This window comes from Cavia porcellus, unplaced genomic scaffold (assembly GCF_034190915.1).
Source record: "Cavia porcellus strain 051 isolate PalLab524CR breed Dunkin Hartley unplaced genomic scaffold, mCavPor4.1 scaffold_6, whole genome shotgun sequence".
Lineage (NCBI taxonomy): Eukaryota > Metazoa > Chordata > Mammalia > Rodentia > Caviidae > Cavia > Cavia porcellus.
Genome location: NW_026947489.1, coordinates 48,863,784 through 48,876,206, shown reverse-complemented (window position 1 = coordinate 48,876,206; position 12,423 = coordinate 48,863,784). Strand labels below are relative to the sequence as shown.

Below are 12,423 nucleotides of genomic sequence, written 5' to 3'. Positions count from 1 at the left end.
ATATCTTCTGAACTTATCTTTTATCTCCCTTTACAAATGAGAAAATTGAATCTAAGATGTTACCCTTTGCTGGTAGATATCACAGTCTGGAATAGAACCTCAAAATATCAGATTCAAAATTCTATGCTCTTAGCTACAATATTATGAGGAAGTCCATGACATCACAGGAGATATTGGCTTCTACTTGCCTGCCAACTCTCTTATTCAAAGGACTTCAAGTTTTCACATAAGGTTAAATTCTATTAAGATCAATCATGCTTCATTTCTGGACTGTAATTATTACAGCATCCACATAAAGAGTCAGAGAAAGAACAGCAATTAAAAATTGAAACTAAAAGAAGAAGGGAGGCAGACAGGCATAAATTTGGCATTTTTCATCAAAGAATTTCTATTCCACTTAGGAACATAGATTAACATATGTGAAATATGGAAAATAAAAGTAAGACATTACAAGGAGTACAGAAATTAGGGGAAAATGATCAAAAACAAATGGAATTCAGGAAGCTATTCATCAGGGAGTTTCAGTTGAAACTTAAAAGGACAGATCTAATTTAAGTAAAAACAGAAACTGAATTGCAAAAGAACAATGTGAGCAAAGGCATAATAATATGTATGTTTAAAAACACAAAGGAATAATATTCCATTTCATAAAAATACCACATCTTTATCCATTCTGCAGTTGATAGACCTTTTGGTTGTTTGCAAGATTTAGCTGTTACAAAGTGTGCTGCTGTAAACACGGGTACACATACATCACTGTGGCATGACATTTTCAATTTCAATGGGAAATGCCCAGAAGAGGAATAGCTGGATTGAATGAGGCTTCCAATCCTAGTTTTTCAAAGAATCTCCACAGTGATTTCCATAGTGGCCGCACCAGTCTACACTCCTACCAGCAGTGGAGAAGTGTTTCTTCTTTCTACAGCCCTGCCAACACTTGTTATCGACTGATTTCTTGATGGCTTTTATAGGTAAGCGGAAACAACTTGAGACTACACACATACATGAAATAAATCGAACTCATGTTTATAAATATTTTATTGTCTCCCTATGTAGAAAATAATAAAAACTGAAAATAAGATCCAAAATGTACAATAGATATTGTAATAATGAAAGAGAAAGAAAGTGCTCAAAGGGAAAGGACAACTGGGATAGAGGAAAGGAGAAATGGAAGAAAGGAAAAGATTATATAATCTTTTATTGTATAATTATAATAAACATATAAAATAAATATATACATTAATTATATATGTAAGTATACATATATAATTATATGTGTATATACATGTAAGATAGATCATTGTACTCCTAATCTCTTAGTTTATCAGAAAGAAGTTTGTGCTGTCATTGTTTGATTGATCATTTTTTATGCCTAGATCTTATAACCTGAGTAACTACTTCTAAGATAACAATATGCAACATATTAACTAGTATTGATTTCTTACTGCTTTTTTAAAATTCTGAATTATTTCTAGCCTTTTTTGTGTCTTGCTTTTTAAAATAAAAAACAAGGAAAATCACCCTAATAAAAATTGAATTTTAAACAACACAAGATAGATAGGGAAAAATATGAACTTTGAGATTTTACAGAAAAGCAAAATTTAAATTCTTATTCTATCCATGCTAGCTATGATTTTAAACAAATTATATACCTTTTCTGAATCTATTTTCCGATATGTAAAGGAAGCTAGATCATCAAAGTTAAAGGATAGTTTTAAAGACTTAAAATTGTAAACATGTGAAGTACCTTAGCACAATGCTTCCCTGGTGCAAGAGTAGTACTAAATAAATTAGAACTTCCTACGTGTTAGAAAATACTAGTAAATAAGTTTAGGCAGGTAGGGAAGAATTAGATTCCAAACACTCCCTAAAACTCAAGGATCTAGGAAGAGATGGAAAAGGAACTTTTAATTTTTTAAGAGAAAAAAATAAAATTTCAAAATGGAATAGTGTAGAATAACAATAGATGATACATTGAATATTGTTACCTTTAGATTGGTTGCTCTGAGTACAGGATATGGGTGTTTAACTGTCCAAACAGTATTAGTGCATGAGCATTTAATTGTTCAAACAGTATTAACACAAACCTTTCTTTTCATTGAACAAAGAGAAATTAGTAATGACTATATTAATTATCTTATTAAAAATGGAAATTACAAGACAGTGTCATCAACTATTAATCAAATCCAAAAAGGGGATTGGAAACTCTAGAACAAGGTGAGGATGTCATCTAGATCCAAGGAAGACAGTAACTCAGGGCTGCAGCAGGCTGGAGATAGAGGTGGTAGGGATGAGGCAAAAGGTGAAAACTGGGCCTTGTACAGACCACAGTCCAAAGGAAGCAGGAAAGCAACTGTCAACCCTCTGGTTCAGAAGTTGGGAAAGCACTGCAGTAAGTTAAAAGTTTGTGTCCCCTAAAATTCATATATTGAAGCTTAATTTTCAAAGCAATAGTATTTAGAGGTGAAGACTTCATAGGTAATTAGGTGAGAAGAATGGAGCCCCAATGACTGGGATGAGTGCCCCTATAAAGGAAGAGCTTCTTTTCTCCCTTGAAGCTGGTGAGGGTACAGAAAGAAGATAGAAGCAGGTCCTCACCAAACACCAATTCTTCTGGTACCTTAATCTTGAATTTCTCAGCTTTCAGAACTTCGAGCAATAACTTTCTGTTAATAAGCCACTCATTCTGTAGTATTACATTTTACCAGTTTGGGCACACTAAGAGAAATCCTTCTGTAGATCTCTCAACTCTCTAAGTTATAGAGGAATTCTGGATACCCAAGAGACTGGGACACATAGGACAAGAATGGATAAACACTCAGCAGGTGAAGATTCAAGACACAACTGTATACTATCTGTGGGTAACATATTCTAATCTCTTGGTTAAAATACAATATATATTTTAATGAGTTTTGTGGTAGGCAGAGTAATGGTCCCACAAAGATATCCATAATCAATCCTGTGAATATAATATAATCAGATGTGACTATAGTTAAATGGATCATGAGCTGGGAGATTATCCTGGATTACTTGACAGGACTAATTGTAATTATATGAGCTCTTAAAAGTATAAAAGAAATGAAAAATATTTGAATAAGAGATGCAGCAGCAATAACAAAAAAATCAGAAAAGATTCAAAGTATGAGAAGGACCTACCACTACAGCTTTGAAAATGGAGTAAGTGGCTAAAAAGTAAAAATATGAGTGGTCTCTAGCACTGGGAAGAACCCTTAGCTAGCAACTAGTAAGGAAATGAAGACTGAAATGTATGAATCTGTACTTAATTGAGCTAAATTCTGAAAGAGAAAGAAAATGGATTCTCCCCAGAAAGCACAACTCTGCTCGCTCGCCTCTCTGGTAAGCAGCCCTGGCTCCAGTGAGCAGTGGTGGCAAGCCAGGGAGAGAACCAGCCATCATCTCTGGCCATGATGGAACTTAGGGCACTGGGTAAGAAAGCAACACACGCCCTTCTTCCTGTTAGCAGCCATGAGCCTACCTGAGCCCAGGCTGAGAATCAAATATCTCACCCCCACCCCCAGTCCCCTGTTAGCAACTGGGAACCAGAGATCCAAGCATCTCTTGGGAGGATGATAGTATGCAATATAGCAAATATGAGGGATTTCCTTTTATCCTCTCTTTGAAGGCAAATATTGTTATCACTGTTTTGCTTTATTCTGATTAATTGTATTGCTCTACTCAATATTCTGTTTTGATAAGTTTTATAATGTTTTGTGTTTGGTTTGATTTTGCTATACCTGATTGAAAGGACAGCTATTGTGAAGATAAAGAGATATACTATGGTACCTACTACTGTTATCCCAGTATCCAGCTGTGAAGTTCTGTACCAGTTTCACTTGTCTTGATTGGCTTTGTTCTGTTGTTGTATTTTACCACCTTCAAAATAATAATTATTTTTTAAAAAAGAACAACTCTGCTGACACTTTGATTTTGTTTGTTTCTTTGTTTCTTTGTTTTAAACCCAGTAAAATCTTAGATGGACTTTGTACCTAGAGTACAGTAAACTTGTGTTGTTTTAAGACTTCTTGTAATAATTTGTTACAGCAGCCATAGAAACCTAATAAGCTTTTTAAATCCACAGATCTTCCTCCCTCCAAAAAAAGCCACTTGGTCTTTGTATTTGCAATTGTCATGAAAATAAATTCTAAATCTTTTATGATGGGATTTAAGTTTTCCACTCACCCTTCCCTTTTTTCAAAGATATTCAAGTTTTTTAGTGGCCTATACTTTATCCATTATTAATAATAAATAAATTTAAGCAATCTACAGCTAATACCAAGAATATCAATTGAGGCTAAGAACAATCTACAGCTAATACCAAGAATATCAATTAAGGCTAAGAACAGCCTTAATATCAATTAAGGCTAATAAAACTGATATACTTGTAGCTTGAATTTCAAGGAATCATATATTAATAAGAAATTGGTTTTTTACTTGTATTATTTTAACATCGACTACTTCCAATATAGATTTAGTACAATTTATTTATCTTTAAGATACAGAAATTTCTGAAAATATCTCAGCCAAAACTTATTGCCAAAAGTGAAATATTTTCAGTTTATAGGACAATTTGTCTACCACATATCTTGGAATTACTCATGGACATAAATTTTTGTCTAGGAATTCAGCTATGTTGATCATTGAGTACTGACATGGACTTTTTAATTTATAAAATTTAGTAACAAGTTGAAGAAATCGTCATCTGTTGTATATTCCAGTGCTCTACCTGAAGGTTCTAGCTAGATAGCAGTGTTCTGTGTTTTTCATCATTCTTTGTTTGTAGGTGGTTGTACCCAGTACCTCTACTCAGTCACCTTGTTGGAACTTCCCTCCTGATTACTTTTTTATATAGACATCACAGGAAGATGAAGTTTGGATTGCTGTGAAGTTCCTCCTTGACATGGGGAATGCCTTGGCTAGCCTTGTTTCCATCTCCAAACATTGCCCCTGGGAACTTACTACCGTCTCCATGTCTGCAATACTTTCTGCCACATAAATTTACCTCTTCTCTGCTCCAACTGTCATGAGTAATAATTACCAGAGCATTCTGTGGATGATGGTTTGTGCTTGGAAATTCTAGATACCATGACATGGGAGACAGATTAGGCCCTAAATTGAGTAACTAGAAAGACTAAAATTAACTTAAGTTTTAAATAAAAGTAATTAAAAAGTTGTTCTTTATTCTTGTTATTGCCTCTTTGACTTAAACAAAATGACAAGGTAGTATGAAAAACTAATGGAAACCAGAGCTATTGCTCTGCAAGCAGTGCAAAGTGCATTATTTTCATAAATTCTGGGAGTCAAAACAAGATTTTAATGTTTTGCATGATAAGTGTCATATTTTTCTAAATGTATGTAGATAAATAAGCCTTTCTTACCAAGGCAATGATTGTATCTCTCTATGATAAGTACAAAATAGTTATAATTTTAAAACAATGTATATTTAAAGAAAAAAGTTGGAACTGCTTATGCACTGATGGGTATTGTCTAGGTAGGCCTTTTTCATAATGAAATTAACTAAATGACCATCTCATGTCTCTGTGATATTTAGTTTCTCAACACCAGTAGCAAAGTACCTGTGAAAACCCTATTTTTATATTTCTGGAGATTTTTTTTCTCCAGAATAGTCCTTTGGAAACATATTTGCTGGCTACCATGGCTGATCTGTGGAAGTTCCACTTCCTATGCTACAGTAGGATGGGAAGGGAGACAGAGGCACTCATAGTTCAATCAAAAAGTGTTCAAGTGAACACTGTTTTTGGACAGGTTCAAGCTTCATGCAGGTTTTTTAGCCAGTCTCTTCTTTCTCCTCTTTCCTCTCTCCTCTCTTTCTCTCCTCCCTTTCTTTTCCTTCTGTCTCTCTCCTCTCTCCCTCCCCCCTTCCCTCTCTCTGTCTCTCTGTCTCTCTGTCTCTCTCTCTCTCTCTCTCTCTCTCTCTGATTCTCTTAGAGCTGCATGGAGACGATATTGTCTAGAAGTGGGGACTGTGCATTGTTTACCACTGTGTTCCTTGTGCCTTCTACATAATACATTGTCTATAAATCTTTTTTATGAAGGAATGGAAACTTAATTTACCAATCTAATTATGTTAGATTTAGGGATCAAGAGATGGGCAATGATCTTCCCATGACTTCCTGCAAAGTCCAGGAGGTGCTGGGGCCAAACTTCAGGGCTCCTGGCTCCTGATACAACTCTTTCTTCTACAACTACGTTGCCTTCCTTAGAAGCTAGCCTGGCCTTCCTATTTCTATCTGATACAATTACTCTTTCTCCACATTTTTCTTAGTAGTTTTCAGCTTGGTTTGAATTCTGTACTAGTTTACTATTTACTGTGTAGCATACAAACTTAGCAGGTCAATTTATTCCATCATAGTTTTGGTGGACCATTTTGGGCATAGGTTAAATGGGTTTTCAGTTCAAGGTGTCATAAGCTACAATAAAACTGTTGGCCAGAATTCATTCCTTTTTGGAGTTTGAAATCCTTTTCCAAATTCACATAGGTGCTAGCAAAATTCAGTTCCTTGCAGTTGTAGTACTGAGGTCTCCATATTGGCTACTGTCAACAGGTGGCCACTACCAGTGTCTGCCGACCTCCTAAAGTTTCCTCTTTGTCAAAACATGGCAGCTCCATTCAAAGCTAACAGGAGGATCCTGACCCCAGGAAAGCTCAAGTCCCTCTTTCAATGTCTTCAGCTCATTAACTCAGGGTCACCTAAGCTAGTCTTCCTTTTGATTAATTCAAAATTGACTAATCAGAGACCTTAATTATATCTACAAAAGCCCTTTGCAACATCGCATCTTATTCATAGTCCTACTTATGCCCACGGACTATTGAGGATATGTATGTATACAAGGAAGATAGAATCTTAAGAATCATATTCAGTTTACCACAAACATATCTGTATTATACTGCAACCCAAACAAGTTGGAGTCTGAAGGACAATAAATGAGTCACATTTATTGAATTTCTTAATAATTATACTTATCTATTAATCAATTATTTAAGCTCATCTCCTTTTTCTAAAACATGTGTGAGATACATACAAAGGCAAATTATGTGTAGAAAACTGACTATAAGGAGCAGATGGCTCCAAAGGTCATGGTTTATTATAATGGCCTTGCTCCTTCACTTTTCTTTTTATTGTTTGGCTTTTAAATGTTTCTGGTTTTTTTCCTTCCATTTAACTTTCTCCATTTCTCCCATTGATAAAATCTGATTTAAGGTTGCTTAATTTCCATGCTTATATGTTCAATCTTTTATGAAAATATTTATGGCACATGACCTCATATTTGGCTTTCTGTATAACCTGGATATGTTTTGATTTGATCCGTTTGATAGTTTTTGTTGTATTATCTGCTCATGTCTAGACTTTAGCCCATGGCCTTTGAAATGGCGACTCAGTGTTTTCGATACTGTTTCCAATTTCTGAACTAGTCTCAGGGTTCACTTATATAGATACAAGTACAGACATGATCATCATAACACCTTACTTTTCTGTTCCTGGTCATAGCTTTTCATTTTCTATTTGAGGATAGGTTACAGAAGGACAAGCCCAAATTCATATGCTGTGGCATGAAAATTATCCTGACTGTGGTATCACATCAGGGATTTGACCTAAGCCAGGAGCCATACATATTCATCAGCACAGAAACAGGATATTTCGTGGGACAAAAGTGACAGACTTTCTTCCCTAGCCTTGTTCCTTATTGCCCTAGGACTGATGATGCCAGTAGCAGTCATTAAATTTTTCATTGGCCTGGTTGGAAATGGAGTCCTTGTGGTCTGGAATTTCAAAGAATGGATCGGAAAAGTCAAGGGATTCTCATATAACCTCATTGTCCTAGTCTGGCTGGCTGCTGGTTTCTCTTGCAGTGGATCATGATGCTGGACATCATCCTGCTTCCATTTTTTCAGAACAACCATTGGCTTCGCTATCTCAGTATCTTTTGGGTGCTGGTTAGTCAATGTAGCTTATGGTTTGCTACTTTCCTCAGTGTCTTCTACTGTAAGAAGATCACGAACTTCACTCACCCTGCCTATTTGTGGCTGAAGCACAGGATCAAAATCTTTACTGTCTGGTGTCTTCTGGGATAATTTCTCATCTAATTATAGTCAACACTGGTTTAAATCCCTCCAGTTTTGCCCCTGGAAACAACAGCATTCTTTTCAAGCTGGCACGCTCGTTTAGTATTTCAGCTCACTGCAGTAAGTTGGTTTCTTTTCATGGTGTTTCTTGCTTCTTCTGGGGCATTGACTGTGTCTTTGTATAGACACCACAAGAAGATGAATGTCCATAAAGCTGGCAGGAGAGATGCTCAAGCACAGGCTCACATTATACTGCCCCGAGGTCCTTGGGCTGCTTCCTTACACTGCACTGCACTTGTGACTACCCACTTTGCCCTCACTTCCCAATATTCTGCTGATCTTACCAGGGCACTAATGTGTGAAACACTACTGCCTACCCATCTCTTCATTCTATCATATTGATTATGGGGATTCCTAGGGTGAAGCAGATTTTTCAGAGAATTCTGTTGAAGACATTGTGTGTTTGGAGATCCTGGGGCCCATGATCTAAGGTGAAAGATGTGGCCAAGACCCTCTTTAGAGATACTCTTTTGATAGCTATCTATAAGGAAAATGACTTTCACATCTTTTAAGATTTTTTTCAATTGTTTTTTGGTACAACCTAGATACACATAATGATCATATTCATCATTGGGAATTTGGACTTGTGCATGATATAAACCTGATTCTTCTTTTTATCTCAATCTTCTCCCCTCCCTTCAACCTCTCTTCCCCTCCCTATTTACAAAGCTTTGTTTACATTTTATCCACTTTTTATCGTTTTGTTTTTCTTTTGTCTTCCTTTCTTCTCCATTCTCCTTCCCAAGTTCCTCTTTTAAAAAAAAAGTTTCTTCCTATTTCACAATATCTATTGTACATTTTGGTCCTTATTTACTCTTTCACTTTCTCACACCAGGGAGAAAAAACGATATTTACACACATGTCTGATTTATTTCACCTAATATTTTTCTTCTTGATACCAATTCAGTGAATTTTGGGCAACAAGAAATACAGAATAAAACCAATATTATTTGTGTTTTTTCAATGCAAAGTGAATTTTAATATGTTACAGAAATAAAGGCAGAGGCTTATATTTTAGAAGAGATATATGTTGTGCTTTCCTATTATAGAAAAAGACCAGGAGTAATATAATGCTCATTAATTTTTTTTTTACTTTTTCATTTTTATCGGTACCGGGGATCGAACTCACGACCGCCTGCTTGCAAGGCAGGTGCTTATGCCGCTGAGCTAAACCTCCAGCCCCAATGCTCATTAATTTTTAAGAAATTTCATTTATCAATAATAGTCATTTTGGATAAGCTTTTTAAAAATCAAATTTCCCACATCTGCTCTGTAGTGGGCCTACCTATATGAATGAAGAATGAAACATCTTTGAGCCCTAGATTTATCTTTCAGGGGAAAAGTCAGTTTGCTGCCATCCTTGATATTAAGCTCCAGTGCCCAGAATTAAGACTGAGACAAAATGCGTATTACAGGCCCTTGCCTCTGCTCTCAGAAAGAACACTGCAGCCAGGTGTGGTGCTTGCCTGTAATTCCAACCCTATGGGAGCCTAGAACAGCAGAATTGCAAGTTCTAGTTCAGCAAAAACAAGTTCCTTCTCAAAATAAAAACATAATAAAAGGGCTGAAGATACAAGCCTGGGTTTAATCCCCAGTACTGCCAAACAAACCAACACTTCTTGTGAAAAGATCATCCTTATTCTTCTTGGTTATTTAGCTATACTGATTGTCCTCTCTGGCCTCTCCAAAGCCACAGTCAAGAGTTTTATGTGCCAGGTCTTTGAAACTGAAGGGAGATCATCTAGCATGTCAAATCCATGGTAGCAGAGACTGTTTTTATTCTTTGATATATTCTGGATGACTAGAATATTTCTTTACCCATAACAGACACCAGAAAAATGAGTATTATAAAAATTGTTTAGTTGTGCTAACTAGTCTTACAACTCTTCTTTGTGTTGTAAAGAAGCCAAGGCCCAGACATGGGTAGTGCCTTGCCCAGGATCACACAGAGCTCTTGTGGCAGTGCTAAGGCCATTGCTATTTCCTGAGTTCCTGACTTCAAGCTACCTTGCAACATTCCAGCTTTGCCCTTCCTTCCTTTGAATTCTACCCCTTTCTATGCATTTATTCAGCATTGAACATATTCACTTTGGTCCTGTTCTAGGGTGTCTAGAATCCTCAGGATATTTTTCCATTTCTTGTCAAGCATGTGAATAATCTGCTTTCATGAGTCTACTCTCTGTATCACATATCATTTTCTTGCTTAAAGTGTGAATTGATGTGCATGATAGGCACATGTGGATTCCAGATGTCATCCAGGGGACTGGCCCTGTTGTGTCACTGAGAATTATATAAAGTCAAGTATCATCTTTCATGTTCTGGGGATGGTAATATCCACTCATTTTAGATAAAAAAAAAATGATTCTTCTTGGTTATATTTTTATAGTAGGGTGAATTTCCATTGCAGCATTACTATTTTATACAGGTGTACTTTGTTACCAATCATAATTAATGGTCATAACAGCACCTAACACTATTTAAATTTTATACTGGGCTTTATATTTTATGAAGAGTTTTTATATGTAGTCTCTTATCTCAGTCAGTTTTGATAGCACCTCTATGCAGTTAGAAATAATTTTCTCAAATCAAGTGGCAAATGAGATAAATAGAGCAATCCACTTTTTGTATTTCAAGTTTTGTGGTCTTTCCAGTAAACCTTAAGTAGTGCATTGTCATACCTGCAAGACTTCACACTAGTATTGGCCTGTGAAATGCTTAAATTTACGAGTATTTTTAAGCACATGAAATGATAACTAATTTTTCAAATTTGGTATTGTTGATGTGCTACATGCTAAAATTCCAAATCATGCCAGATCAAAATCTTTAAGATTTGCTTCTCTTAGAGATATAATAGCTAAGGTATGGTGCTAACCCAACCCAGTTTCTATTAATTGATGAACACAAAGAAAATGTAACATAAATACATGCTAAGCCATATTATTCAGCTTTTTAGCTTTGATTTTGTTAATTTTTTGAGACAGAGTCTTGCTATGTAGTTTATGCTGAACTTGAACTCATTATCCTCTTCAGTGCTGCAATTACAGGAATATGCTACCTTACCTGGTTCAGGTTTTAAAAAAGGGAAATCCTATCAGTTTTGAAAAGAAGGATGAACATAGATGATATTATGCTAAAAAAAAATAGGCTAGGTGCAAAAGACAACTACTGCAAAATTTTACTGATACATGGAATCTGTAAAAGCCAAATTCATGAAGCAAAGTAGAGCTGTGGTAAGGGGTAAGGGAGGAAATAGGGAGATATTCACCAAAGGCTACAAAGTTTTAATTAAACAAGATGAATAGGTTCTAGAGATCTAATGTATCAGATAGTGACTATAATTAATAATACTATGATACACACTTAAAATTTGATAAGAAAATAGATCTTAAATGTTCTGAAGGAACTATGTCAGTTATCAAATATAACAATTTACTTGATTGTAGTGCTAATTTCATGATGCATGCATATATCATGGCATCACACTACACTGTAAATACATTTTATCTGTTACTTATACATCAATAAAGCTGAAAAAAATCTTGCATTTTCCTAGGCACCATCTGGGGTTCAGTTTCCTTCTAAATGATTTTGCATATGACAGGTGTGAGACTACTTTGTATTTTAGCCAAGAAAACAAATCTGGAGGCAAATCTGTATTTTGATTGATTCCTATGTAATTAAATCTTTTACATTTTGCATTCAGAGTTGCAGCTGGATCCATGTATATGTTTGTGTGTACTTGTATATAGCTATTAATAACATTCCTCTCAGTTATGTTATACTCTGTGATAGTGTAGTATGGAGGAAACTCCAAATATTAGAAATGTGACATGTCAACATAACTAAAAATGTTCAAAACAATATAGGAAAGTTGAAAATGAACAGCAACCAGGTATAGTGGCCTCCCGAGTACATCCCAGCACTCAGGAGGCCAAGGCAGGAGGACTGCCATGAGTTCGAGGTCAGCCAGCACTATGTAGTGAGACTCTCTCAAAAAACAACACAAACAAACAAAATAAAATAGCAGGAACACATTCACCTCCTCACTACCTAGACAGAATCATCCATCTTTCATCATTTTGCTTATTCTGATGGTTATTTTCACAAATTAAATAACAAAAATTTTTTTCTTACCTGTTTAATCAATTTTGAATAATGTTTGAATCTCATTTATAAGTTTAAGTATTATCTCATTTTACCCTATATCCATTCCCTTTTATATTTAAATTTATTTTTTTTTTCATTTAAGGATTATGTGT

At 35.5% G+C, this 12,423-nt stretch overlaps 1 protein-coding gene across 1 annotated transcript; it reads left to right on the top strand.

Annotated features, from left to right (window-relative positions):
• The first annotated feature begins 2,223 nt into the window (after positions 1-2,223).
• Positions 2,224-8,589, top strand: Tas2r5 (taste 2 receptor member 5). The gene is given in 6 exon segments (XM_013158526.1): positions 2,224-2,392; positions 7,735-7,860; positions 7,863-8,353; positions 8,356-8,396; positions 8,398-8,471; positions 8,474-8,589. Coding segments are annotated over 6 exon segments (1,017 nt in total).
• Positions 8,590-12,423: the final 3,834 nt, after the last annotated feature.